Genomic DNA, 27,836 nt, shown 5'->3' with positions numbered 1-27,836 from the left:
CCTTCATCCTCCTGACTCCAATCAGGCCTTTCATGCGCCATGAGCGCATGCTGTCCAAATTAAAACATAGTGCCTTGTTATAGGTTAAACAGCAAAGTTACATTAGCTCCAAGTAGAAAGAGGTGTGCTACGTATTTTCCAGAAATGTGCAGCTGAATCGGGAGCTTCTCAGATCAGGGAAAGCAGACTGGAGCACAGTGATTGGTTTGCAGCCTGTAATTGTGAAAACAGACACTCTTCATCAGAGTCCAAATAAGCTCTACCTTGACCGTCTACAACAACAAAAAGTTGGATGTACAGCAATTCCTCAGTAATAAAAAATAAATTGACATAACAATAATAGAGCACTTACAGGGTCTATGACTACTTTTACTCTTAATCCTGTAAGTACATTTTGTTGCTAATACTTGTGTACTTAAGTGAAATTTTGAATGCAGGACATTCAGACTTGGTGAAATTTGGTATTTTATATATATCTATATATACATATATACGCGCGCGCACACACACACACACACACACACACACACACACACACACACACACACACACATAAATGTATGTATGTATGTATGTATATGGGTCTTCAGCCCTGCAACGTGACTCGCATCTCACGTTTTCTGAAGCACCGCCCACTAACAGTGTGAACCTATCGTACCCCGGCAGATTTAAACACAGACTGATTCGAGAAGACGCGGGGCCGAGCGGGGCCGAGCGCGGCGGGCGGGCGGAGCTATACGGACTTTCAATCATCTATTGAACCCAACCTGGTGGAGGGGGGAAAAAAAAAAGAAAAGAAAAGAGGAGAAAAAAAAAAAAAACAGAAAAGATAAGCATCACACCAAAAGCGATTACCGTACAGTGGAGGGGTTTGCGCTTAGATTTTTACAAGTCTCATATGAAGAAGAAAAATGAGACTCAGGTCTCAAAAAACGGTTACAGCTTTTTCGGAGACGCCGAGGAGTAACCGCCGCCGGTCCATCAAAGCGACGCCGAGACATAGGCGCCTATCGGTGACCGAAAGCCCGCTTCAAACCAAGGTAACCGACTGCTGGTTTGTACGATTTTATGTTAATAACTTTGTTCTAGCCTCGTAAATGTCAGTGGTAGCAGCAGTCATCGTGTGTGTGTCTCAGATGCAGCAGTCGCTTGGGCGCTTTGATGCTAGTTAGCCGGACGCTGGTTAGCCAGTGTTCCCGTAACAAAACAAAAGTCGCTAACGTTAGCTCGCTGCTGTTGTGATGAAGCAGCAGCTGGACGATAGGTGGCTTTTCATCCCTGGTCTGCTTCACTAGCTGCTCCCGTTTTCCTCCCCAGTTATTCAAATAAAGTCTACTTTTATGAGTAGGAAGGGGTAACAGACACAGTTACCAGCAAAGAGCACTGAAAGATTTACCAAATATTCCTAATTTCTTAGCAGTAATAGTCTCCTTACTTCTCTGAAATGGCATAAAAATAATAAATCCATAAAGTTCCGGACTCATACTGCTAATACTAGCTTCCTTTTCCCCTCCAACGACTAATATATTATTGTGCTTTATTGTAATTCTTCCACTCATGTACTGTATGTGCCTCTGTCCTTTCTTTTTCTCATTATTACTTACCTTGACTGCTTTTACTCTTTGTTATTCTCATTCATTTCATTTTTCTATGTTTGTCTTGGCAATCATACTAAACTTCTCATTTTATCATAATTAGCACCTCCCCATGTTACTCTGTATGACCTGCATGTTTGTACAGTTGTTCAGGTCCTATTTTGCAATTTAAAAAAAACAAAGATAGACACAGTTAGTTTATTAGAAAACTAATGCAGCTTACCCAAGTTTTGAATAAAACTTTGCCTCCATGAGGGTTATGTCATTCAGTTTTTCTTCAAATTGTAGAGAGGCATTATTTCACCTTTATGGTCATTTTGGAGGGTGTAGATTGTGGTGCTGTTTAACTGTATTGCGTAAGAGGTTTTTATGTATGTATAACACAGTTAGGTACATAAGTATTTGGACAGAGTCCCAATTTTTGGAATAGTGCCTCTGTACAGCACCACAGTGGATCCGCCCTCAGTTTTGTCTTCAGTAAGTGAAAAGCATGCTCCGTTGAGTTGAGGTCAGGTAACTGTCTTGGCCAAAGAATATTCCATGTCTTTCTCTTGAGAAGATCTCGGGTTGCCTTTGCAGTATGTTTTGGGTCGTTATCCATATGTACTGTGAAGCACCATCCTGAGTTTAGCAGCATTTGGCTGAATCAGAGCAGATAGTATAGCCCTATACACTTCAGAATTCATCCTGCTACTTCTATCAGCAGGCACATCATCAGTAAACACCAGTGACCCAGTTCCACTGGCGGCCATGCATGCCCATGCCATAACACTGCCTCCACCATGTTTGACAGATGATGTGGTGCTTTGGATCATGAGCCGTTCCTTTCTTTCTCCATACTCTTCTCTTCCCATCATTCTGGTACAAGTTAATCTTGGTTTCAGCTGTCCGAAGAATCTTGTTCCAGACCTGGGCAGGCTTTTTTAAGTGTTTTCTGGCAAAGTCTAATCTGGCCATTCTGTTCTTGAGTGTTACTAGTGGTTTGCACCTTGTGGTAAACCCTCTGTATTTACATTCATTAAGGCATCTCTTGATTGTAGACTTTGACAATGATACGCCTACATCCTCAAGAGTGTTTTTGACCTGGCTACATGTTGTGAAGGGGTTTTTCTTAACCACGGAAAGAATTCTGTGATCATCCACTTTAGTTGTCTTCTTTGGTCTTCCAGCCCTTTTGGTGTTTTTTGAGATCGCCAGTGCATTCCTTCTTTTTAAGAATGTACCAAGTTGTTGATTTGGTCACTGCTAAAGTTTCCAGCAAGCTCTCACATTGGAAAAGCTGCAAACTGAGAACTTTTGGATTTTCTGTTTAAAAATGGCCCGTCTGCAGTTTAAAGTGCTTGGACAGTGACCTACTTTATCTTATGTTGGCTCTGTATTACTCACATTGAACACATGGAATCTAGGGCTGCATTTGTATTCATTATTGATTAAGCTGCTCATTATTCTCTTGATTAATTGTTTGCTATATGTGATGCCCAAAAATAGTGAAACGCACCCATTGCAATTTCCATGAGTTCAAGATTATGTCTTCAGACGTCTTGTTTTATCCAACCAACCGTCCAAAACCCAAGGATGTTCATCTTACTCTTGTAAATGACAAATAAAAACATCAAATTCTCACATTTAAGAAGCTGAACCAGATAATGTTTGGCTTTTTTCCCCCCTTAGAAAAAGGGATAAAACAATTATTCGATTATAAAAATACTTAAGAGTTTTTTCTGTTGAGCAATTAATCGACTAATTGTTGCAGCTCCAGTTGAATTAGAATTAATTATGAATATGAGTTTAAGTGTCACTTTTTACCTTTCAGCTTGAGGGGTTTTTTAATCTGCATCAGACAAATATTGTAAACATATTCCCCTAATTTTAGAGGAGAGGAATATACTGGACAAAGTAAACAAGTCATACTGAACACTTGGCTACAAATCCCATGTAGTCAATGAATAATTTAAGTTTTTAAAGCTCTGCCAGTGTTTATGGCTACATCCCTGTATGGCGGTCAGGGTATTCAGCACTGTGACGTGCAGCAGAGGATTAAACCGACTAGTTGCATGTGAGAGCGGGTCCCATTAAAAGTAGGTCACCAGGACACACGTATGCAGACTATTTACACTTAGATTGTGAGCAGTGTATACTTACTCTCCATGGTAGTTTGATTTATGGCTCACATGTGGCCTTTTACATTAGTGTGACTGTTGCAGAGATGAAGTAAAAAAGGAAAAAAGTAATTAAAATACAACTAGACTGCCACTCAGTAGAGCGCATACCTCCACCAAGGTGAAAAATGCCCTCTCTCGCAATGTTGAGGAACGTAATTTTAAAAATATTCCTGGATCCACACCGAAAGTTAGTGACTTCTCCCCTGGCCCGTTCCCCATCCCTCCACCAAGTTTGGTGCAAATCAGTTCAGCAGTTTTTGTGTAATTTTGCTGACAAATAAACAAACAAACAAGCCAACAAACAGACAGGGGTGAAATCACAACTTCCTTGGCGGAGGTAACATTTCATACAGTATAAGATTCGCGGTGCATCTGGTTTTCGATCAGCCTAAAAGGGCACATGTCACTTCACTGGCTACCCATAGGGCTCAAATCAAAATCAAGTCACTAATACTTGCCTACAGAGTGGGTTCTGGGTCTGCACCCATCTAGTTGATATCAATCAGACAGGCTTATACTCCTTCTCGGCCACATTGTCTTACCATCCCTACAAACAAGGCAATCACAGTCCAGACTGTTCTTGTCTGGGTGCGTCCCTCTATAGCTTCAAGAATCTCCTGGAGACTCATCCCTTCCGTGAACACCTCCAACACCCTTACATGCCTAACTACCACTTACTGGGCACTTTCGGTTCACCTCTTTACCTGATCTCCCTGCACTTTGTCTTATTGAACAGATTTAGTACTTAGTACTTACTTCAAGATCTCAAGTGTTGTCCCCCACTTGTAAGTCGCTTTGGATAAAAGCGTCTGACAAATGTGTAAATGAAATGAGACCCAGCTTCTGTTGCTATTATATTTGCTAAATAAGCACAAAAACAAACTTACTCTATGCATCCTTTCTTCACAGCAGGCATTTAAACTATGACATACTTTTGCTTGTCTAGTTAAGCCTTTTGTTCTTTTTGTGTCTGTTTGGCATTTAAATAATAGCACAATCTTGTATGCATGTTGGTGTTTGTCTGTTTTAAAGTCTCAGTCTCTGCAACTTAAAACACTTATTGAAGTAGTGAGTAAATGTAGCAATCCTGCTTCTTTAAAGATTGGTTTTGTTATTTTAGGTGTGTTTTCCAGTTGCACCGAATTGCCTGAATGGTGAGAGTATCTTATTGTGAGGTACGCAGACCATTCCCACAGCTGTGGAGAAATAGTACAACTTCACTGGGCATTGCTATCCTGGGTAAAAGACCTCTCAGGCAACAATTGCGGTGGTGGTTTGGTATTTTGGTCTGAAAACATCTAAACAATCACACTTTCTAGTTTTCATCAGTTTGACGTCACAGTTTGAAAGCAGACCTGAATATGATTTTAATTATGCCTCAACAGGGTCATGGAAACAAGCTTCTTTCTCAAATGAACAGCTGTATATAGTTTTAAAATGGGATTCCAGTTATCACAGTATGATAGAGCTTGAATGTTCTCTTATTGTTAAAAGCTGCCTGAGCATTCAGTGATGAAAATTTCTGACTTACCTGACTCTTCTTCGTGAATAATCACAATTTGACATTAAAACATGCTGGTGAAATTAAATTTATCAGTTTTGGGTTTAATGTTGTTGTTTTGTTTTTGTTTTTTAATAATCTTTAGGTTGAAAAGACTTTGGGTAATGACTCCCACCACTCAGATGATGAAGTTCCCACAATGACGAGGCGACCGCTGCCTCGTGGCCGGGCAAGGAAGAGAGCCATCGCTGTTGACGATGGAGAAACGGGTACGTTTGGCAGCGTCCAGTTATTCTCACAGACGTTTTTTATTTAATTGAACCTTTTTGTTTTTCTTAATCAGAATTCCTTACATTGTTTCCTGTGTTTTTGTTTTCTGACTCATCGTCATCCTTGGTCTAGATCTGGCATTCAAGACTCCGATCAGGTCCATCATGCGCCATGAGCGCATACTGTCAGAGATGGACCCAGTGTCTCCTTGCAACTCGACAGCCAGAAACATCTACTCACCCATCGTGCGTTTCCTCACACCCAGCAAAGAGAGTGAGTGAAGCTACTGTTACTGAAGGACTTAAAACAATCTGGACGACATGAATACAAGACCCCAAAAAGAAAAAGTTGTCATCATCAAACCTTTCCGTGTACCAGGACATTAGAAATGCCTTAGAAATTTAAATTGCTCATTCATCCACTTTGAGAGATATCCAGTCGCCCTTTTTCAGCTGGTATTCTTTCCTTATGACGAATGTGACTGGAGGAGTAAACTCACTCACCAACCGCAGCATAAATGTACCAGCATCTTTCTGGTGGTTTGTGGTAAATTCCCACCCTGAGTTCATCAAATAGAGTGTGAGTCTCTTGAACTGCTCTGAAGGCATTAATGTGGTGAGCTGACAGTTGGTATTTATTTCATTGGTAAAGGACTCAGTGTCCTTTTTATAAGTGCCAGTATGAGTCAGTACCATTCCCTTCTGAAAAAGTCATAAGCAATGTTGATGCTGTAAACAGCTTTCGTAAATGAGTCTCACTGTTTTGGTTTGTGCACTGTGTGAGAGGCTCCAAATGTTTTTGTGTTGTGGTCAGGTGCAGCTACAAAGTTTGAAGAAAAATAAGCTGCACTTATACATAGTGGGGGTGGGCTATGTATATTCCCATTAACATTGAGAATAGAAAGAAAACAAAGTACCTCAGAGTTCCCCATCATGTAATAATTCCTACTTGTGGTTTATCAAATAAAGCAAACTTTTGCTGGATTCACATTCTTTTATTTACACTTGTGCAGAGCTGTTGTTCATTTAAAAAGAAAATTCCCACTGGCATGGGCAAAAAGGAAGAATGGAATCTCATTCAATGACTGGGCCAAAGTATTTGGTTTTCATGATCGCTCAGAGCTTACCAGACTTCTTTCTTACAGTTTGTATGTGTTGTTTTTTCTGGCTAGATATGAAGTGTGCAGGTACTGGAAACAACGTGTTGATGAGCCCAGAACAAGGGGTATTTGGTTATGGCTCCATTGACCTTCTGGCCGGAGACGAGGATGATGACGTCTTCAGTCCGTGAGTACATACATCAACATCTTCAGCTGTTACAGTAACTTCGTCCTACACAATTAGAGAGGGGGGGGCTGTAGCGATTCTTCTGCAATTCTGATCAACAGATTCCAAATATTGATTTATTAATTTTTTTAATAATAATAATGTTATGTTAATGAAATGCCCTTGTAGTGTAGTTCCGCCTTTTTCTTCACTTCATTCATAGCTGTCACCCCTGACCGACAGGCACATCTTGAACGGGCACTGCAGTAGTTATCCTTAAAAGCCTCTCCCGAAATAATGCCAACAGGACAAATGTCTTTGCAGATAAATCTTGCTATCCTATTGACAATTGCCTTTTTACTAGCTTCTGTCAACAGTCCTGAGGATGTGTGCTGAAATGTAGGCAGTCAGGCCAGGTTGTACAGTTGACGGACATGAAACAGCCCCCTGTTTCATGTCCTCTTTGTGCATAAATCTCCTGGTGTTTCTACTTCTAAGAGCATTATTTTCTTTTCCAGATTTACCTTCATCAAGAACATACCGTCACAGTCTCAGCATTCTCAACCCCAAGTCAGAGACATTCCCCCCAAGACCAGGAGCACTCCAGAAGCCACACTGGTGGTCGACCTGGTGAGTTTACACTTCTGTGACTTCCTGCTCTCAGGACATGGCCACAACTCTTCAGATACATGAATATCCAAACCAACACTTGAACTTTGACAAATTAATCATAACTCAGGCCCATTCATCTTTTTTTTTGCTGAGCTTTAAACCACATCCATGGTCTTGATTCATGAATTGGTGAGTTTACTCAGTTATCCTTGAGTTGGTTCAGTTGTGGTTTTGGTCACTTTTTGTAATGAATAATTCCTATTAACGTTTACAGTAATAACAACATGTCTAAAATGCTAATAGTATTGGTCTTTTTTTTTTTAAAGATATGGATAATTATTATGATGGGATGAGTGAGTGGCATCCAGCAGGGGGTTGGATGTAGAGTGAAACTAGAAAAATCTTACATGAGCAGCAACTGAAATCCACCCCAGCTTCCTCAGAGTCTTCATGTCAAACAGTACATTGTCATAACTGGTTAACGTGTATTACATCATACATGTGTTGCTCCAAAATAGCTGCATATTGTTTTCGTCATCTAAGCTCAAACACAGTGTCTGTTTTGTTTCGTCCATCTGTCTTAAATCAGATTTGCAGCTGTTCTTATTTGCTGGTGCTTACTTCAGAGATCATGGACAAGATATTACTCTGTCACACTGCGAGACAGGAGAATGAGTTATTTTACTTTAGGCTAAGATCATGCCAGAGTTCAGTTGTTAAAAAGTTGTAAATCTGGTTTGTTTACTGAGATAACTTGTGTTGGTAATCAATTAGACCAGAAAAACTTTGGGTGTGTATTCTCATCAAGAGGTGGACTTGCACAGAGGTGGCTACTTTTCAAGAGCATCTTACTACGGCGAGGTGGAACCAGCCTTTTTTTCTCTGCTTGGCTGAAATGTGACTAGTTAAAGCAGAGACTGTGCACCATCACAGCTGCTGTCCGTTACATCCCAGATCATTAGGGGAAAGGGAAGCAACATAAAACGGGGTGTGTTTGGTTTTTTAAAAAAAAAAAACTTTTAAAAAAAGAGATTATTTATTTGCAAAGAGCTTAGATAATTGACACAAACCAACAACCCTGAGGCAAACTACAAGGGGGAAAAAGGGAAATGTAACCACAAGAGGTCTCCTTAAAAAAAGATCTGTGAGTAGCCTTTCCTAAAAGAAACCAAAAATGGAAATAAAACCCAACTCTCTGACTTTACTTAATGGGAAAAAAAAAAAACAGTCAAAACGGTACCCCTGCTCCTAGGGTGTCTTAAGAAAGGAATTCTGAGTGTGTGCCATCAGTAATTGAAACTATACCAGGCCTTGTCCCAAGGTAGTTAACAGGTACCTTACTTCTAGTTTTATAGTTGACACAACAAAACACTACAAGGAGGGTTAGACACATAAGATGGGTGTCGACTAAGGCCATAACACGCCCATAATGAGAAAGCAGTCTTAAAAAACTATAATAAGCTAATTGAGATTGATCCATGTCGTTCCAGGAGGAGACCCTGATGTTCAGCTCTCTGAACGTGATTGAGGACGCAGAGTTCACCTTCAACACAGCTTTCCAGGACCATCAGTACAAGGTGACCACTTGCTGCACGCTGCTGCACACTGAGCAAATCATTGCAGAAGGAAAATAAAGGCGAAAGGATGATAGAAGAATGTTTTAGTCTGTTTGTCCTCTTCAATGAGGGATGACAGAAAAAGCAAGAAATATGAGGGAATCTAGTCTTAATATGCAGAAATATCAGAGCTAACAATAACACTGGTGGGCAGTTGTAGCAGGTAATCATGTACACCATGTTTTCTTTTATTTTATTTGTTAATCAGCTGGAACAAACCATAAACTGTTTGTTTTAGTGCTGCAGTAAAGTGTAAGAAAAGACCATTTTCTGAATTCGTTGATGGCACATTCATGTACACACCAACATACCAAAAATGATAATCAACGCATCGTATTTTTAGACTTATTAATGTACACTCTGACCTTTTGGTATTAAGCCGTACCAACGATCCTGAGTATATGACGTAGTATCCAGAATAGGATTTTGAGGTATGAAAAAATAGAAGAGCAACACAAGCTTAGATTATGTAGGATACTCTGTCAACAAGAGGTGTAGATAATTAAACAGGAACCGAGGAAGAAAATGGAGAACGTGTATTTATTTGTTCATTTATTCTTTCATCCTTCCTTGTTTTCAACAGGTGCACATGATCCTACGACCACATTTGAAAGAGTTTCTGCAGTCCATGGCAAAAATCTATGAGGTATTTGTTAACCAGTGAGTTAATCTGATATAAAATTAAATTGTCTGGTCATTTACTGGTACAATTGGCTTTAGATAAGTGCTGTTTAAGGTACAGTCAGTTTGTTTTTAGTGATATTCACCAATGAAAGTTTTCTTTATTCAGCAAAGTTGGAACGTCAAATATTAAAGGCTTGTCTGATGAACGGATCTGCTCCAAGTGTTCAGAACCTATACTTTCCATCTCTACACACAGATACTGATTTCATACAGTAGCTCCCCCTTGTATTTTAATTCAGTTAAGCTCAGTCAATTTAATTCCACCGTTACCTTTATATTTCTTTGTATATGACAATAAATTAAACTGTAAGTGGTTTTCATGGTGTCCTGATGCCAATTGAGTTGTGGTTGGTGTGGAAACGGTTCCAGCTGCTGTTTGTGTTCTGTTCCAGCTGTTTGTTTACACATGTGCAAAGAAGGAATATGCCGAGAAGATACTGGACATCCTGGACCCGCAGAGAAAACTGTTTCGGTATGTCTCCCTGACATCTCCCTCCACTTGTGTTTCATAAACTCTTTACTTGACTGCAAAGACGTGCACTTTGTCAGGTTTATCAGACTTGGCCAGCAACTGTTAGCCCGCTGCTGACCCAACTGTGACCTGAGGACTGAGCTGTCGGCGCTGTCATCAAATGGTCTGTTTGTGGTTGGACCAATTGTTTGTTGCGCTCAGTGTTCTCGTGTTGCAGTGTGAAGGATTTAGCTGACTGTTAACCAGAGTGAATTACAATGAGTGCAGATGTGGTCATGTCATATGGTGAGGACAGTATTAATTCATTTTCTATTTGGCCTCAGGCGGTAAAAACACAGCCGCCACTTTATTAGGTACACATTTCTAATACTGGGTAGGACCCCACTTCGCCCCCAGAACAGCCTCAATTCTTCGTGACATTGATTCAACAGGACGTTGGAAACTTTCCTTTGAGATTCTGGTTCAAGTTGACATGATAGCACCACATAATTTCTTCCGATTTGTCAGCTGCACATTCATGCTGGGAATTTTCCGTTCTACCACATCCCAAAGGTGTTCTACTGGATTCAGATCTGGTGACTGGAGAGGCCACTGAAGTACACTGAACTCATTGTCATGTTCATGAAATCAGTTTGAGACGACTTTTGCTTTGTGAAATGGTGCATTATTATGCTGGAAGTAGCCATTTGAAGATGGTAAATTGTAGCCACAAATGGAAGCACATGGTCATCAGCAATACTCAGATAGGCTGGGGCATTCAAACTGTACAACACAAGGGGCAGGATGGATGCATGAATTTTGTCGTTTATACCAAATTCTGACCGTACCATCTACATGCAACTCAACAAAAATCCAGATTCATCAGCCCATCCAGTTTTGGTGAGCCTTTGCCCACTGCATCTGGGCAACTGGATGTGTTGCGCATTATGAGGTGCTCTTCTTCATAGTGCTGTTGTAACCTGGGGTTATTGGAGTTACTGACGCCCTCCAGTCAGCATGACCCAGTCTCATGTTGTATGCGAAAATCCCAGGAGATCAGCAGTTTCAGAAACACTCAAACCAGCCTGTATAGGACCAACAGTCATGGCACGGTCAAAGTTTTTTTCCTTATTTTGATGTTTGGCAACAAATGGAACCTCCTGACCATATCTGCATGCTTTTATGCATTGAGTTGCTGCCACGTAATTGATTGGCTGATCAATGCTGATGTTTGCACTAACCAGCAGGTGTACAGGCATTCCTAATAAAGTGGCCACTGAGTGTATATGACACAGATGTAGGGGTCTAAATATTTTTTTTATGTCTAAACTTTACACACTTTAACAATTTAATTATTAAAAAAGTAAAAATATAAAATCCGAATTGCTGCTGAATCGAATAAGCTTTGAATGGCAGTGTATTGTAATATTAGAAACTTATCTGTATTGTTTTTGTTTTGGATTATGGACTGTGTACGTAGATGCATATGGTATTGCCTCAGGGGGAGAGATACACACCTCTACATCGAAGTGATGAAGCCATGAAGATGTCATTGAAGTGTAGACTCAGCTTTAATTCAAGGGTTTCAACAAAAATATCACATTAACCATGAAGGAATTACTGCCAGTTTTTACTTCGTCCCTCATTTTCACAGACTCAAAAGTAATTGGACAATTAACTGACAATCAGTTTCATGGACAAGTGTGTCCTGTTCACTTGTTATTTCATGAGAAATTAACCAGATAAAAAATCTGGAGTTAATTCCGAGTGTTGAATTTGCACTTTGTAGCTGTTCATGGGACCTCTCAGTATGCAGTCCCAAGAGGTGCCATCAAACTTTAGGACTGGCCAAATTAACAATTTGGTACGTTCTTCAAAAGGAAGAATGTGTGGCGAGCGCAGCAACTCTAAAAGGCCTGGAAGACCACGGAAGACAATTAAAGTGGATGATAACAGAATTCTTTCCGTGGTGAAGAAAAACCCCTTCACAACACGTAGCCGGGTCAAAAACACTCTTGAGGATGTAGGCGTATCATTGTCAAAGTCTACAATCAAGAGATGCCTTCATGAATGTAAATACAGAGGGTTTACCACAAGGTGCAAACCACTGGTAACACTCAAGAACAGAATGGCCAGATTAGATTTAGGTCTGGACTAGATCCTTTCTTTCTCCATACTCTTCTCTGATGGGAAGAGAAGAGTATGGAGAATGAAAGGAACGGCTCATGATCCAAAGCAGCACATCATCTGTCAAACATGGTGGAGGCAGTGTTATGGCATGGGTATGTATGGATGCCAGTGGAACTGGGTCACTGGTGTTTATTGATGATGTGCCTGCGGATAGAGGTAGGAGGATGAACTCTGAAGTGTATAGGGCTAAACTATCTGCTCAGATTCAGCCAAATGCTACTAAACTCATAGGCAAGTGCTTCACACATACTGCGAAAGTAACCAAAGAGCTTCTCAAGGCAAAGAAATGGAATATTCTTCCATGGCCAAGTCAGTCACCTGACCTCAACCAATTGAGCAGCCTTTTCACTTACTGAAGACAAAACTGAGGGTGGGAAGACCCCTGAACAAGTAGCAAATGAAGGCTGACATAGTAAAGGCCTGGCAAAGCATTTATAATTATGTTGGTTTGTCCAATTAGTTTTGAGCCTCTGAAAATGAGGGGCAATGTATAAAAATGCCTGTAAATCCTAAACAGTTAATGGGATATTTTTGTTTTAAACCCCTTGAATTAAAGCTGAAAGCCTACACTTCAATCACATCTTGATGGCTTCGTTTCATATCCACTGTATTGGTGTACAGAGGCAAAATTACAAAAAATTGTGTCACTGTCCAAATACGTATGCACCTAACTGTAAGTCAAACACACTCTTGGTTCACAGAAACAGGTGTAAATGTTTTTAACATTTTAATGATTTCGCTTGTAGACATCGTCTGTACCAGGAAGACTGTGCCTGCATCCTCGGCCACTACATCAAAGATCTCGGCATCCTAGGGAGGGAACTCGCCAAGACAGTGGTTCTGGACAATGCACCACACACATACCCATACCATGTAAGCACTGTGGAGCCGTGGTTTCAGATGTCAGTTTAAAATCTAATGCTGTAATTTTCATGGATTTTATTGGGTGAGGCTGGTGATGCTCTGTAGTTTTATTATCTGCAAATCCCATGAAAACACCAAAACCAACAATGTGTTAGTCTGTCTCTCAATACTCTCTGACTTCTCCGCCCTGTGTGTGGCACTCAGCCTCGAGCCCACTGGTTCTTACTGAAGACATAAAGATTTTTTTTTAAAAACGTAAATATGGGGGGAAACTGGACTAAGTAATGCCTTTGTTGGGGACTATGTTCAACCCACATTCTTTTGAGTATTTACAGCAGCAGGATGGTTTTTGTGGGATTGATTTCAAAATGAATGATAGTGCCCGTGTTCATCATAATGAAGGAACATTGTTGGCTTATTGATGCGTTTTAATGACATTTGAACAACAGCGGCGCTCTATGAGAGGAATAAGGTCTATCAGGCTTTGGAGACACAGACAGTACTTGTTAGTAGGATCAGTTCACTCTTGGTTTTGGTCTTTTCATGGTATTTCTTGACAAATTTAAAAAATATAGATCACCAGATCAACACTTAGAAAATATTATTGATGGGTTTTTGAAGCGAAGTTCCTGCATATCTGTTTTCCAACAGCGGTATCATCTTGCAGTTGCACAGTGAAAATGGACTAAATTAACGGAGGTTTTTGGTGTTTTCATAGCTGATGAACACGATTCCCATCAAGAGCTGGTCCGGGGGGTCAGAGGACCGAGAACTCCAGAAACTTATCCCTTACATGGAGAAACTGTCTGCAGCGGTATGTCCGTCACATTAACATTTTATCTGTTTATCTCACGTTTGTCTCACACCTGGTGTCTGGCAGAAATTCACTGCTGTATCTCCCAGTCACCCCGTATGGACCAACGAGAATTACTTTTCCAGTCTTTTCCTGTCAGTCTCAGTCTGAAGTTCAGTGTTGGCTGTATCAGTTACCGTCATACCGTCACAGTGGCCATCGACTCAGCTTTTAATGACACAGAAATCCCTTCCCTCGTGATACCTTACATAAATGCAGCTCTAGAGCATTGGTTGATCGACAGAAAATTAATCAGCAACTATTCTGTTAAAGTATGAATTGTTAGTCATTTTTCAAGCAAAAATGTCACCAGGTAGATAGGTAGTAGGGCTGCAGCTAACATTATTTTCATTATTGATTAATCTGATGATTTTCTTTTCTTGATTAATTGATTAATCATTTTGACTATAAAATGGCAGATTTAAAAAAAAAAAAAAAAAACATTAAAATGATTATTCAATTATCAAAATAGTTGCCAATTCATTTTCTGTTGATTGACTAATCAATTAATCAAGCGATCGTTGCAACTGTAAAATACAGACCAAACAAATGATCGGGAAAGAAATCAGCTGATTAATTGATAATGATAATAACTGTTAGTTGAAAGCCTACGGATTTTAAATGTGGGAGGAAAACGGCACTGGTACCGTGTCAGTGATCAGAGTCAGAAGCAAAAAGTCGGATCAGTGCATTCTTTAAAAATGTACGTGAGCATCAAAAGGAAAAAGTATTTGTGGTTTTAAGGAACTGATGCATAAATATGTTGAAGTGTTTTACTGTAACTTCTGACTTTAAAAGGGTTGGTGCACTATTGTTCGATGTGTTGACAGATTGTTTTTGTCTGTCACTTTTACTCTTACAGTCAAAGTGCAGCTGGTAGGTTTCTCAGAGTTTCACCAGACAGTCAGTTCTGAATAAAACAGCTGGTTATCTGCAGCAGCATCTGCCCGCTGCCTTTCCTCCCCCGGCTTCATCGTTGTGCCCGTATATCTCCTGCTTTGTTTTTTCAGGAGGATTTTCGGGAGGTGCTGAAGAAGAGGAAGGATCACTTCCACAGGCTGCTGTCAGAGGACTGACAGGGCTGTCCCCCTCACCCCTCACTTTAACTACCTTACATGACTTTCACAGCTCATGTTTGCTTTCCTTTTTGCTTTGGCTAAAAAAGCAGAGTCCTGTCGGAATTGGCTAACCTGAGGCCCGTTGTGTTTTGCTGGACCTGCTCGCCCTCCTCCGTCCTCCTTGACGACTTAAAAGGACGGCAGATCGGTATTTCAAACATGCTGCCGGTCGTTCAAGACTCATTCCACAGGGGAATAAAGTGCTGTCCAGCGTTTGTGTGTATTTACGTGACAGAACTTTAAATATGTTGTTTATAGTCATAATTTTTAATTTATTGATTATATTGCTAATCAACATCTGTTAACTGTGTATATTTTAGATATGCCTTTTTTAATGCAATAAAATTACCCTAATAATAAATGGGGAAAAATAAAGCACTTGTGTCAGTCATTTTGTCTTTACTTTTAGCCGGTTGTACGTATTTTATTTCTGCTCTGTGGCTTGTTCTGAAGTTGAAAGCTGGAGTTTAGAAGTGTGCGAGGTGAGCGATTTGAAATGAAAGCTGCTGCAGATAAGACGGAGGAGGAGGAGGAGGATGTTAAAGTTGACAGCTGTTAATATCGTCATTGGGGGTTACGGTGATACAGCAGAATGAAACTTCATATCTGTGTCATCCTGTTAAAATCATGAATTTATACACATTCCACACATTCCCCTCGTCTGGTGTGTTTTATCAAATGAATGAATTATAGTCAGATTTTTCTTATGTTTGGTTTTTTTTTGGGGGGGGGTTGACATCTCTAGGTTTTAAGCTCTTTATGTGGTGTCAACTGCTGGCTTCTTCTGATCTCCAAAAAAAAAGAAATTGTTCCTGCTGCTAAAACAAAGCTCATCACTTCCTGTGCAGCAGGAAAGCAAAAGTTCAGAGGAGCGAATGGAAAACATTTGGGAAATATGGCGGAATAACTTGTGCTAAAGCAGCCAGAAGTATAGTGCAACACATCACATTAAATATTTTCCTTAAAAATATGTCAGATTGTGGGCAACATACTGGGATCTAAACATATCTATGGCATGTCAGGTTCCCTACAAACATGAATATGAGGAAGTTTCACTTGTTGCTGAGGGACACTTTACACAAAACCAATTATTTTTATTTGATTATAAATATAAGTTATTTCTGTTTTTAAAGAATAATACAGAATTGCAAGAATTAAACCATGAAACTGGGTTGCGCTTTATTGTACGGGTCCATTTATTTCCATTTCCTTTTCCATTTATTTTCTCTGATCTCCAGAGAAGTTTCCTGGAAAAGAACCATTTAATTTGGCTGTAGTCAGAGGCAAACGAGAGAGTGATCGGTTGGTACGCTTCCAGTTATTTCTAAATGCTAAGCTAGAACCATGAGACTTTTATTCAGAGGAAAGCAGGTGAGCTATACATGTGAAATGTTTGGAATGAAATGAAGGATAAAGTTTCCAATAACGAATGAATGAGTAATACACATTAACTGCAGTTTAAATGGAGCAATTTCTTTCATGGAAATTCATCTGGAAATCGATAATAAACTCAACACAACATTGAAGTAACTAAAAAAAAAACAGTCTCAGAACTTTGTCTCTGTTTTCCCTTCAATTAGCACCGAACTACGCGGTACTTCCCAGGAAACTTTCAAGAAATTATTAGGAAATAACAGACCTCTAAATTAAAGCGACACCTGAAACTCATATGAACATCACAGTTATACCAAAGGGAAAAAAAAGCAACTCTTCACATTTAATAAGCCTAAACCAGCAAGTGTTTGGCATTTGAGCTTCATAAGTAACAATCAAACAATCGAGCAATTATCAAAAGAAAGTTGATGAATAACAGTCTGTTGCTCGACTGACTGGTTAATTGACCAATGCTGCAGCCATGAAACACACAAGTTACAACAAGAATATTAGAGACCATCAGATAAAACATATATAAACACACACACACACACACAAAATACATAAGCACAATAGTGAAACTCCCTGTGAACATCTTGCGAGAGTCTACAGTTCGTTATAATGATATAACAGTGATAAACGCAAGACATGGGCACGGTACAGTGAAGTCATTACACAGTAGTGCACGCTGTCATCCTGTGTGCACTACCGGGAGCGGTGCAGTTTGGTTTCAGAGTAAATGTTTACTGTCCTGTTTAGATAAACTCGTGTTTGTGATGTGATTGTTGATGTGGAATTCGAAGGTAAACTGAAAGTGAGTGCCTCCTCCTCCTCCTCCTCCTCCTCCTCCTGCTGCTGCTGCTGCTGCTGCTGCTCCTCTGGTTTTATTTGCTCCATATGGTGTTTGACATGGTACCCGGGAAGAAAGAAAAAAAAAAGAAAAGAAAAGAAAAAAAAAAAAAGGTTCTTGTGTGGGCGGAGGAAAAGCCTAGTATTTTGTCCGTCCTGAAATTTGATTCAGAAGTTCAGGATCCTGGAAGACAAAAAGCAAACGGAGGGGGAGGGCAGAAAGGCAGAGACGGACGGAGGGTTTTGTTTCCTTTTTTTTTTTAATTTCTTTTTTATTTATTTATTTTTTACTGCGGGACGAGTAAACTCACCAAATACTCCGCAAGCTCCGACACAAGTAAGTTCATCTATACGAGTAACGCCTCTTAATTCCATAAAAACGCTTAGCTCCGCATCTAATGGGGCCAAGTTAATTCACATTTCTCTCTGAAGTCTTAGCAGTGAACTGCTGCAACTGCCGCCGAACGGCCACGGGCTCTAAGATTTCGGCTTCGCGGGGACTCGCGGGTCCTTTACGCACAGATTCGTGCGGGCTCGGGGCGCATTTATCACCAAAAATAAGCTTCTCCTGCAGCCCCTGGTGCCAAACCAGACCCGACCAGACCTAATGTGCTTTGTTGAAGGGGAATTTTAAAAAGTTTTTTCTTTGACAGAGCTGCTCAGCAGCGAGTGGGGGGGGGGGTTATTTTTCAGCGGGGAGTAAAGAGCACATTGCCTCCCCCTCTGCGCGCGTTTCCACATCCACGCCAGCTCTGAGAACCACCGACATTTACCTCCCCTCCGAGTCCTAATTGCGCTCTATACATGGTCAAGTCCTCATTGTTTGGAGAGAGATCCTCGCCGCAGATTTTTGCGTGCGCCACAGCTGGATGTGCGCCAAAAAGAAAAAAGAAAAAAAAGAGAGAGAGAGAGAGAGAAATCCAGAAGAAAAGGCTCCAAATTCAGTCCTTGGATTTTAATAAGAGCCTCTGAAAAATCACCATGCACCTCAAACAACGGCAGAGTCATTGGTGTTATTTTACACTCGCTGGTCGGGAGCTTTTGTCCATAGCGACGCGCAATGAGTGCGTCGTCTACGGCACGAAGTGTCCGAGAAAGCAATCAGATCATTTGCGCTCGAGTAAAAGTAGCATTACCTCACTGTGAAAAAACACTCCATCACAAGTAAAAGTTCTGCATTCAAAATGTTTTGATGAGATGAAAGGTACACGAGCATTGGCGGCAAAATGTACTTCAAGTGTAAAAAAAAAGTAGACGTACTCATCACGCAGAGTGACCCCTGTCTCGGTTTGGATCACAAGTGTTGCAGTAGGTGGAAGTGAAGCTATTTTTAACTGCCTCGGACACTGTTTGGTAATTTAATCTGTGACAATGGATCCTGTCTTCATGCGGTGATCACATGGTTTTTCTTTGTAAAATCCAATTCGGGAAAAGCAGCTGCAGCGCCGTTGTGGAACCTCAGTGGAGTAAAAAGTGGAACATTTCCCTCTGAAATGCGGTGCAGTAGAAGGGTAAGGCAGTATAAAATGGGAAACACTCGAAGGAAAGCAAATTAGTACTTGAGTAGATGCACTGAGTTACTTTCCACCCCTGGCACCCGAACTATTCCGTGCCGACTCACAAGGCATCTGTGACTCTCCATAATCAGTTTATACTTAATCATCTTCTCCATTAAATGGGATCTTAGGTGTTTTCTTTTTCCACCGTACCTCGTATTTCTGACACGTGAACTCTCCCTTGTATCTGTCCTGTTGCCAACTTTTCACCTGCCTCGAGTTATGTCTGATCATCACATCTGCTACTGAATGTGCCATCACGGTGGTTCCCAACCCCACCACTGGTCCCAAAAGAAATCCAAGGGGTCAGCAGGTGATGAAAGGAATTAAGAAAAACAGATTTTTAAATGAAATACAGATTTTTTTTCTCATTTTCGCTATTTTCTTGTGGGATATTAAGTACTTTCAGCTCTATGATATTCAAAAAATAAATGACACACTGGACACTTTCAGCTCTCCGTGGCTCTACAAAGCCTTAAAATGAGTGAAATGCTGGATAGTTTCACCTTTCGCTGCTCCGAAGCCTTGACCACACCGAGGCCATAACCTGAGATGAGGGGTCACGAGTCAAAAAGGTTAGGAACCAGTGTGCCGTTAGGCCACCTATGACTGTGCTGCTCCATCATTACAGCTGCACGCAAGGCAGTAGCCAAGACACTAGAGATACTGGGGTCACAAGTTCAAGTTCCCCCAGTCCGCCCCTCCTCCAGATTCGGATTGTGCGTAATTTATTTATTCACTCGAATTACATTTTATTTCCCGCGATCAATGCTGTTTAAAATCTGTCGGCACAGTGATAGGAATGAAACTCTGATGGAGAAATACTGATTTACCGGACTCTCTATCGAACCCCAATATGTCCTGACTATCGGCCAAAATGTGTTGGTAGCGTCGAGCATCAACACGTGACAGGCATCAAAGTCTTGGTCAGATTCTTGGCTCCGAAGCAGGAAACTTTTCTAACTTTAAACTTATTGTTCGTTTAGGCCAAAAGGATGGTTTGACTTTTGGGGATTATACGCCCAATCGCTTTCTTGCTAAACGCGAGACGAGCCAATCGATATCACTCTCACATTTGTCTGTTAAACATGAAGCTGGAGCCAGGACTCTGTTAGCTTAGCTTAGCATAATTGACATCTAACCCTAATTCCCTCATGTTGTGATGGCCTAAACGTGGTCAAATCTCAGTACCCTGAGTCTAAATGCACTGGAATCGGCCAGTAAAATACCCGCCGCGAGTAAGCTTAATTATAGACTGTAAAAGTCCCTCAGGTTGTTTAAAACCCACAAACTCCCAGAAAAATTACAGAGGACATGATTTCAGCGTCGCGGCTGCATGATCAAACGTTACAGTCTTATATGGGCATCGTCTCGAGGACACATGATTACAAGTATACATTCTGTGCAGTGTGTGCCGGTCTTTTATAAGGTCCGCAGAAATCGTATGTTGTTTTGGACTCTGTCCAGTAGACTGTAAAGCTGTAATGCATCAGATGATAGTTTCGATTTTGCAAGGAAAGGTCTCAAGAAAAACTGCAAAACCCAAATGATAAACTCAAACCTGCAGAGGCGGCATCCTCTCACAGAGGAAGATAAACTCCGACATCCTGTCACTGATGATTATTGCATTACTGACCATGGAGATAAACTCATATCAACTTCAACCCCCCCCCCCCCAAAAAAAAGCCATTTTCCTCACACAACATTAACATTTTGTCATTACTTCACATAAACACACAGTGAAGTTTTGGTTATAAGGGTTTATTCTCGCCTAAAATGGAGGGTAAAGCATATTCCTGTCACAAGAAGAGGTTGTAAAGTGATTTACAGGTACAAGAAAAGGTGAATAAAGGAGATAAAAGAAATAGAGAGGGCAGTATGTAATAACAAGAAAAAAACAAGTGTACAACTTGAGAAAATGCAAATCAACAAAAACAACAAAGAAAACAAGCAGGTTTGAAGTTTATTTTGAAATACTGATTTGGCTTCTTCAGCTTCTATAGGCTTCCACTGTTGCTCCACAATTTTTTAACTTTTTTTAACTTTATATTTGAGTCCAAAGCTTTTTTTTTAACGAACTTCAATGTTCTGTCAGGGTTTGTGTCAGCGTGGCATCTTTCTGTGCCACCAGCTGCTTGAATAAGAGCGAAGATGAAACGCTGTGGGTTTTACAGAAATATGCTGTTTTAAAGATGCCTACTGATCTCTGTGCACTCTCCTCTGACACTTGGAGAACAGAGGGGATTTCACTGCCTCATGTGTCCCTGGTTTTAGCTGATTTTTGGCCTTAGTTCTGGACCTCTCCCTGCTCCTCCAGGCTGAGTGACTATGAGCACCTCGGGGCTTCAGGCCACTAACCGGCAGAACGTGAAGGAGCTCGACAGCATGAAGGAGTCCATTAGCGACATTATCAACCAGCTCCAGGACATCGACCCGGCCAGGCTCTCCTTCTCCCCCTTCCTGGACCTGGATACTCAGATCTCTTTGGCGCCGGTGTCAGACAGCCCCGAGTCCTCGGTGGAGGAGCTGCACTCGTCCTCCCACTCCGTCTCCGGCTCCCAGCGCTCCCTTGAACCGCCACCAGCAACCGATCAGCCAAGGAGTGAGTTATTACTGCTGCTTTGTACTGTCTGTCTGATGGAGGGGAGGGGAGGCCGGGGCAAATTAGCAACGGCTAAAGTCGAGTTTGAGTCCTGACCGAATCCAGAGGGAGTTAAGAGTGTCAGGACTGATTAAAGTGGAGCATCAGTTAATAACCAGTGCATATGTCTCTCTAGTTTTGAAAATAAGGTTGAGCAGGAGCTCTGGTCTAAATCAGCATTCATGCCATCAACGCATAAAAGTTTAGGATCTTTATATCCTTTATGAGGGTTGCAATGTTTGGTTGAGGTTGTTTGTAGTGTTGGGGAGGACACAGCAAAGCCAGATGAGGTGGGTTTTGGACTTTTGATTTCGTTTTAAGCGACAGAAATAATACAATAATAATGGCATCCAATAGAGATACACTCTGGACAATTAACATTAGCTTTAGAAAGAGGCGCGTTTAATCATGTACCAGAAGAGAAAAGAGCTTTATTATGTTTATTATGTGATTTAAGTTCAAGAGATTGAAGACTTTAGGTCCATTTCATGTTTTATCGCTCATTATATGATGATTTAAATTTGTAGTAAGATGGATGGATGCAAGATTGTGTTTTAGGAAGGGAACCTTTTTTTGTGGCAGATTTCATTTTTTGGCAGGAAGAAAGTTCCTCGTTTGCATTATAATGTTATGTGTAAAAAGTTATGTTCTTGTCTGACAAATGCTCCACCGCAAACGGTATCTGCGGTGTCTTATAAAGTCCAAGGTGGGCTGGGGACATGCGTGTGCATAACCCAACGAGTAACATAACGAACTGTTACCACTGTATAACTGTTTAACCGACCTGACTTGCTTACTTAGTAAAAGTCGTTTCTTGGTTTTAAGTCAAAAAAGACACGAGGCAGACAAAGTTTAAGATGCTGAAGAAGTGTTTAGAGACAGAGCATGAAAGATCTACTGTCCTGTAGGAGGGAGACATCCTCTATAACATGAATAGAGGGCAGATGTTTGCAAACGTCCCCCGCACAAGTATTCCTGATGTTGATGCGATGGCCATTAGCAACAGCGAAAACACCTGGGTGAAAGCTGAGACAACATCTGCAGACAGCTGCACTTGCTCCATCATGAGTCATTAAAATCAGTGTCAGATTATTTTCACATTTTGTTTCAAAACAGTTTTCTAAATCTGGATTTTTATGAGCTTTGATTTCTGTTGCGAGGACTGATATCTCTCTGAACTTTTCCTGCAACAGTCAGTTGAATGATTGATGAGAAGTTATTAATCGAGTCAAATTTATAAAAATCAAAAACAAAATGTTAATTTATTGCTTTAAAGGATAAGGGCTGGCGATATTCTTTATTTACTTATTTCCAACAAATCCCACGAGAAGACCAAAACCAGCCGCGCGTTATTCTCTCAGCGCTTTCTGACTTCCTTTCTCCCTCTGTGGCTCTCAGCTCTGAGCCATTTCACTCCTACTGAAGACATAAATCTTTAAAAAAAAAAGGGTCGCAAATACATTGTTCACCCCCCCCTTTTTTTAAAGCAGTGCATTTATTGAGGACTATTTTCAGTAGCTGATTAATACACGTTTAGTGCACTAGTGAGTGTTTACGGCAGCAGGACGTTGTTACTCGGGATTGAATCAATAAAAACCACAGTGATCATGTTAATGAAGGGACATGTCACCCCACCACTTGAGCTCTACGACACAGAGGAGAAATAGCGCTTTGGCTACGATTAGTAGGATCACTTCATTGCCAGTTTGACTCTTTCTTTGTGGTATTTGTCCAAGTTAAGATGAATATAAACTGTCATCACACTTATCTTTTACGAAGCCTCATGCGAACCCCTCTCAAAGTTTATATGAGACCCAGGCCTCTGCTTTGCACAGGGGACATGAAGAAGTGAGTGACTGATTAGAGTAAACCTGCAGAGGATTGTTCTCAGTATCTGGTTTGGATGTTGTGTTGAAATGTGCTCTGATTTGAACAGGCTCTGCTCCCTGCCACCACCAGCCCAGTGACGGCCTCCCAGAAGAGCCACGAGCAGATCAGACAGAAGAGGGGGAGCTGGATCAAACTCTTTCCAGTCCCATCATCACAGCGCACAATTTGGACGCTGCCACGGAAAACTGCATCAGCACTCCAACGCTGGCCTCTCAGGGAGACATTCCCAACGGCACAGACACACCGAGATGGAGTCCAGAATCCACCAATCTGGACTGCAGTGTGGACGAAGGTCGACCTCTGATTGGCCCGCCGCCAGAGAGCGTGGAGCTGACGGTGTGGAGCTCGGAGGGGCGGGGAGGGACTTGCGAGGGGGCAGAGGAGGCTTCAGATCGGAGACGATGCTGCTGCCGCTGCTGCCAGTGTAGATGCTGTCAGAGCGGCCGAGTTCCCGCTTTCATCTCAGTCCTGGCCTCTATTCTGTGCGCAGCTGGGATCCTCTATGCACTCTATTTCCATGTCCCCATTAAACCCCCCGACTTCCCCGACATAGCCAGCCGCATCGTTTTCACCGTCTGCTGCTGTGTGGTGGCAGCCATCCCCATCCTGCTCGGTACGCTTCAAACACCTGCACGCTGACATTCAAAAACAGCCGTGTGAGCGCCACAAATGAAAGATAAAGATTAAGAGAGGATTTGGTTTGTCTGGCTGCCTCGTCTCGGAATGTTTCAATGTCTCCTGTCCCCTTTAATTTCATGCGCTTTCAACCTCAGTGCAGCAGACATCTCCCCAGGCCTCTGGAGAGAAGCATAATTTCCTTCATCTGCACGTAGCTTTAAATGGAAACTACAATAAGAGGTTGGCTGCGTCTCTCGTCTCCCAGGCTGTGGCCTAATTGTTTCAGAATATTTTAATCACTTCCCGACCTGGGCGACCAGAACAAGAGGGCAGGTGGCAAAAACATCCCAAACCAAAGCCTGTCCAGACCATTTTCCTCTCAACTATTTGTCAAGCTGACGACAGTGAGGAGTATTTTTGTATGTGGGCCATTCTGCTGTCAGTTGCTGTATTCAAATGAAGAGTGCTGTCAGATGAGATCAAGTGCTGCTAGGAGTTGCTGAAAGTTGAGAGTTGTTTTGTGGAAAAATGGCCCAGATTCAAGATGCTAACTGACTTATTGCTCTTTTATCCCTCGCAGCAATGCTCATGGGTGCAGCGTGCCAGTTCTGCACCGGCTCCTTCAATCTGCAGGAGTCACTTCCCAGAAGACGGGCGGTACACCAGCTGTTTGTCACTGCGTCCTCGGAACAGTTTCTCCTCTATGTCCTCAACCTCGTCGTTATGGCCGCTTTACTGCCTCAAGACCAGCTGAAGTTGGTGCCTATACTGGTTGCCATGTTCATCTTTGGAAGGTGACGCTTAAAAGTGGGCCAGGGGGGCGTTTTTGTAAAAGGTGGCTCAGAGAAGTCAGATGGAAAGTCAAGGGATCACCAAAGTCATTGGGCTTCATCCTCTGAGAGCCATAAATGTCTGCACATAATTTCATGTCAGTCCATCCAATGGCTGTTTAGATATTTCAATCAGGGCCAAAGCGGTGGAACGACAGACCAACGTTGCCATTCCTACAGCCATGCTGCTCACGTGGCTAAAAACAAACACAACCACTGTCATTAAGGAAGCCAGAGAGAATTTTGGCAGCATTTTGTAGGCTGAGACTTTGACACAAGTAAAGAGGAACTCAGCTCCTCAAACAACTCTGAAGTATCAAACAGATCCCTGGCCAGGTAATTTATTTCATAGCAAGAAGATGATTAGGATTTTATTGAAACTATCGGTTTGATAAAGTAACACAACAACCATGTGGTTTGAAGACCTTTAGACCGGCTGACCGACCCTCTTTCTGGGCGTCTGTGTCTTAAATTTTACTTTATGTTTTTTGGGTGGATTAAATAAACTACGTATAATGTGTTGCAATGATGATAAGATAATGTTATTATAATTATATAAAAACTTTCTTATCAAGGTTACAATGTGCAGCAAGGAAAAGAAATAACATTAAAAACAACTACCAAGCAAAAGCATAGGTAAATCATCAGATAGCACAAGAACCAATAAAATCACACAATAAAAATACACATAATGAGGAGAATTAAAAACAAAAAAAAACAAAAAAAACAAAACAAGCAAATAAAATAAAAGATCATCTAATAAAAAAGCTTTTTCATAAAAACAGGCAATAAGTGAAGCACATGCAGCAGTAAAGAGAACTGAGGACTTTTGCAAAAAACACCAGTAGTGTAATGTAACTAAGTACATTTACTTAAGTACATATTTTAGGTACTCGTACTTTACTTGAGTATTTTCTTTTCTTGCTGCTTTATACTTCTACTCCACTACATTTCAGAGGGAAATATTATACAACTACTGTACTACTTTATTTTGACAGCTTTAGTTATTTTACATTTTAAGATTTTTCGGATAAAAACCTATGAGGAGCTTAAATTTACAAAGCTTTGTTATAAATTGAACTACCCAACGGCATATACAAGTAGAGCTGAAATGATCAGTCGATTAATTGATCTGTCGAATGCCAGAAAATTAACTGGAAACCATTTTGATAATCATCATTTTTCATGGAAAGATGCCAAATATTTCGTGGCTCAAATGTAAAAACGTGCTGCTTTCCTAATTTCTATTTATTTATAATAATTTTGAGGAAACTAGCATCACGAAGGTGTCACTTTTATCTCTGGGTAAGCGTGACAGCATTTCTCACTATTTTTTTGAATTTTTATTAACCACACAAACGATCATAAGTAAAAGGCCTGAGTGCTCACTCCACCGCTGGAAAACACTGTGTTTTACTCTGGTAGATTGGTTGTAACAGTGGAAGTGAAGCTGAGCCTAAAAACCAGCCTGACCTGAGCCGGGGTGGTCTGGAGGGATATGTTTCCATGGTAACACATTTAAAAGTCTGACTTATTTAAAGCCCCTTTATTAAACTAAACTTCCTGACAATAAGCCTGATTGACTGAAGTGAGTCTGGTTGAACTGGTAATCTTGCTTTATGAAACTGTCATCGGAGACGCTGAGAGGTTTCACCTTGATCTGATTTCCTGTTTTGTTTTCTTTAATCTTCTATAGGCTCGTTTACTGGGTCAGCCTGAACGTCTGCAGCTCCTGGCGAGGCTTCGGCTCCGGCCTGACTGTCTTCCCGCTCCTAGCCATGGTGGCTCTCAATCTGTTCCTAGTGTACATCCGGAATCTCGAGAGCCCACATTTTGGCTCTCAGGACGTCCTCTATAATCAGGTCACCCCCTCTTCCTGGTCAGGGGAGACTTCACAGAGCCCGAGCGGCAAACCAGACATCCTACCCACATTCATCCTGGACTCTCAGTGAGGATGCGAGCTGCGCTTTCTTCTTTCAGAAGAGGAGATCTTTCCAAAAATAGGTCATTCCTGTGGTCTGCAGTTCAGCACAGCTACACACGCTGCCACTATAACCTCCAAGTCTGTGACGGCTTAACTTGTATTTTTGCTCCTCCTATACAGGACTGGGTTGTTTTTTGTTTTGTTTTTTTAAATGTGGATTCATGCTTATTATCTAAAATGCAAGAGCTCTTTGCCTGCTAGTGGTGGACGAAGCCTTTGAACAATGCTGTAGTCTTAAAACGTGTCCTTTTAAGCTATTCCAGTGCCTATATTTAATGTTTTGAACTCTTGAGTACTAAAAAACTGTGCTATATATATATATATATATATATATATATATATATGGCTGAATTGGTTTTGACTTTAAAAAACAACGAGCAAAGCAACTTCAATTCTCAGACTTTATTATTATTTTAACTGTCCAAAAAGTTTGTACATGATGAAGGCAGAATAAAACCCATTTGTAAAAACATCTTTTCATCTTTTCCAGTCAGTTTGACCAGTTGCTGCTTTTGCTTTGGCTGAGCAGCTATTCCTGGAGAAACTGCAGTGTGTGTTTTCAGTGCTGGGGCTGTCATTATGTGAGAACATGCTCGCCATGTTCTCTGGTTGCTCTCCATCTCCACCCTGCTGGCGTCCTCACTGCTGCTGATGGTGCTGGCTCGGTTTGTGGCACCAAAACGAGGCCAAAAAAAAAAAAACAGGATGCAAAAGATGGTAGAAAGAAAGATTAATGAGCTATCCAAATTGCTATAATTAAAGGAAACTCATTTGACTAAAGGTATTTATCAAGTAAAAATAAAGATTTTTCAGTCTCAAATGCTAGGATTTACTTGCTTTTTCCAGTTAAATGAAAGAAAGGTTTAATTCGGGCTCACTGTCAGGCATGCTCGACTGAAGTCCACGACCAAAA

At 41.2% G+C, this 27,836-nt stretch overlaps 2 protein-coding genes across 4 annotated transcripts; both read left to right on the top strand.

Annotated features, from left to right (window-relative positions):
* Positions 1 to 688: 688 nt before the first annotated feature.
* On the top strand, positions 689 to 15,556 carry ctdspl3 (CTD (carboxy-terminal domain, RNA polymerase II, polypeptide A) small phosphatase like 3). 2 transcript variants are annotated; one of them, XM_040127815.1, is made up of 11 exons: positions 689 to 1,040; positions 5,404 to 5,527; positions 5,661 to 5,801; positions 6,700 to 6,814; positions 7,312 to 7,423; positions 8,896 to 8,982; positions 9,605 to 9,667; positions 10,098 to 10,177; positions 13,093 to 13,219; positions 13,929 to 14,024; positions 15,074 to 15,252. In XM_040127815.1, the coding sequence occupies exons 1-11, from the start codon at positions 912 to 914 to the stop codon at positions 15,137 to 15,139; spliced, it is 1,140 nt and encodes a 379-aa protein (XP_039983749.1). In that variant the 5' UTR covers positions 689 to 911; the 3' UTR covers positions 15,140 to 15,252. The 2 variants fall into 2 exon arrangements, with proteins under 2 accessions (XP_039983749.1, XP_039983748.1); XM_040127814.1 differs by lacking the exon at positions 10,098 to 10,177 and having other exon boundaries at positions 15,074 to 15,556.
* A 1,955-nt stretch (positions 15,557 to 17,511) lies between these two features.
* LOC120791027 lies at positions 17,512 to 27,334 on the top strand. Of its 2 annotated transcripts, none has more exons than XM_040129122.1 (5): positions 17,512 to 17,741; positions 21,278 to 21,562; positions 23,538 to 24,104; positions 24,690 to 24,903; positions 26,636 to 27,334. In XM_040129122.1, the coding sequence occupies exons 2-5, from the start codon at positions 21,289 to 21,291 to the stop codon at positions 26,889 to 26,891; spliced, it is 1,311 nt and encodes a 436-aa protein (XP_039985056.1). In that variant the 5' UTR covers positions 17,512 to 17,741; positions 21,278 to 21,288; the 3' UTR covers positions 26,892 to 27,334. The 2 variants fall into 2 exon arrangements, with proteins under 2 accessions (XP_039985056.1, XP_039985057.1); XM_040129123.1 differs by having other exon boundaries at positions 17,711 to 17,741; positions 21,235 to 21,562.
* Positions 27,335 to 27,836: the final 502 nt, after the last annotated feature.

Source organism: Xiphias gladius, chromosome 6 (genome assembly GCF_016859285.1).
Source record: "Xiphias gladius isolate SHS-SW01 ecotype Sanya breed wild chromosome 6, ASM1685928v1, whole genome shotgun sequence".
Classification (NCBI taxonomy): Eukaryota; Metazoa; Chordata; class Actinopteri; order Istiophoriformes; family Xiphiidae; genus Xiphias; species Xiphias gladius.
The sequence above is the reverse complement of the archived record's forward strand: the minus strand, read 5'-3'. Positions and strand labels throughout refer to the sequence as shown.

Coding starts and splice junctions, on each gene's coding strand:
- LOC120791027 (XM_040129122.1), top strand. CDS start 21,289: ATGAGCACCTCGGGGCTTCAGGCCACTAACCGGCAGAACGTGAAGGAG. Junction 24,105..24,689: donor AGCCATCCCCATCCTGCTCG/GTACGCTTCAAA, acceptor TATCCCTCGCAG/CAATGCTCATGGGTGCAGCG. Junction 24,904..26,635: donor GCCATGTTCATCTTTGGAAG/GTGACGCTTAAA, acceptor AATCTTCTATAG/GCTCGTTTACTGGGTCAGCC.
- ctdspl3 (XM_040127814.1), top strand. CDS start 912: ATGAGACTCAGGTCTCAAAAAACGGTTACAGCTTTTTCGGAGACGCCG. Junction 5,528..5,660: donor TGTTGACGATGGAGAAACGG/GTACGTTTGGCA, acceptor TCCTTGGTCTAG/ATCTGGCATTCAAGACTCCG. Junction 7,424..8,895: donor CCACACTGGTGGTCGACCTG/GTGAGTTTACAC, acceptor ATGTCGTTCCAG/GAGGAGACCCTGATGTTCAG.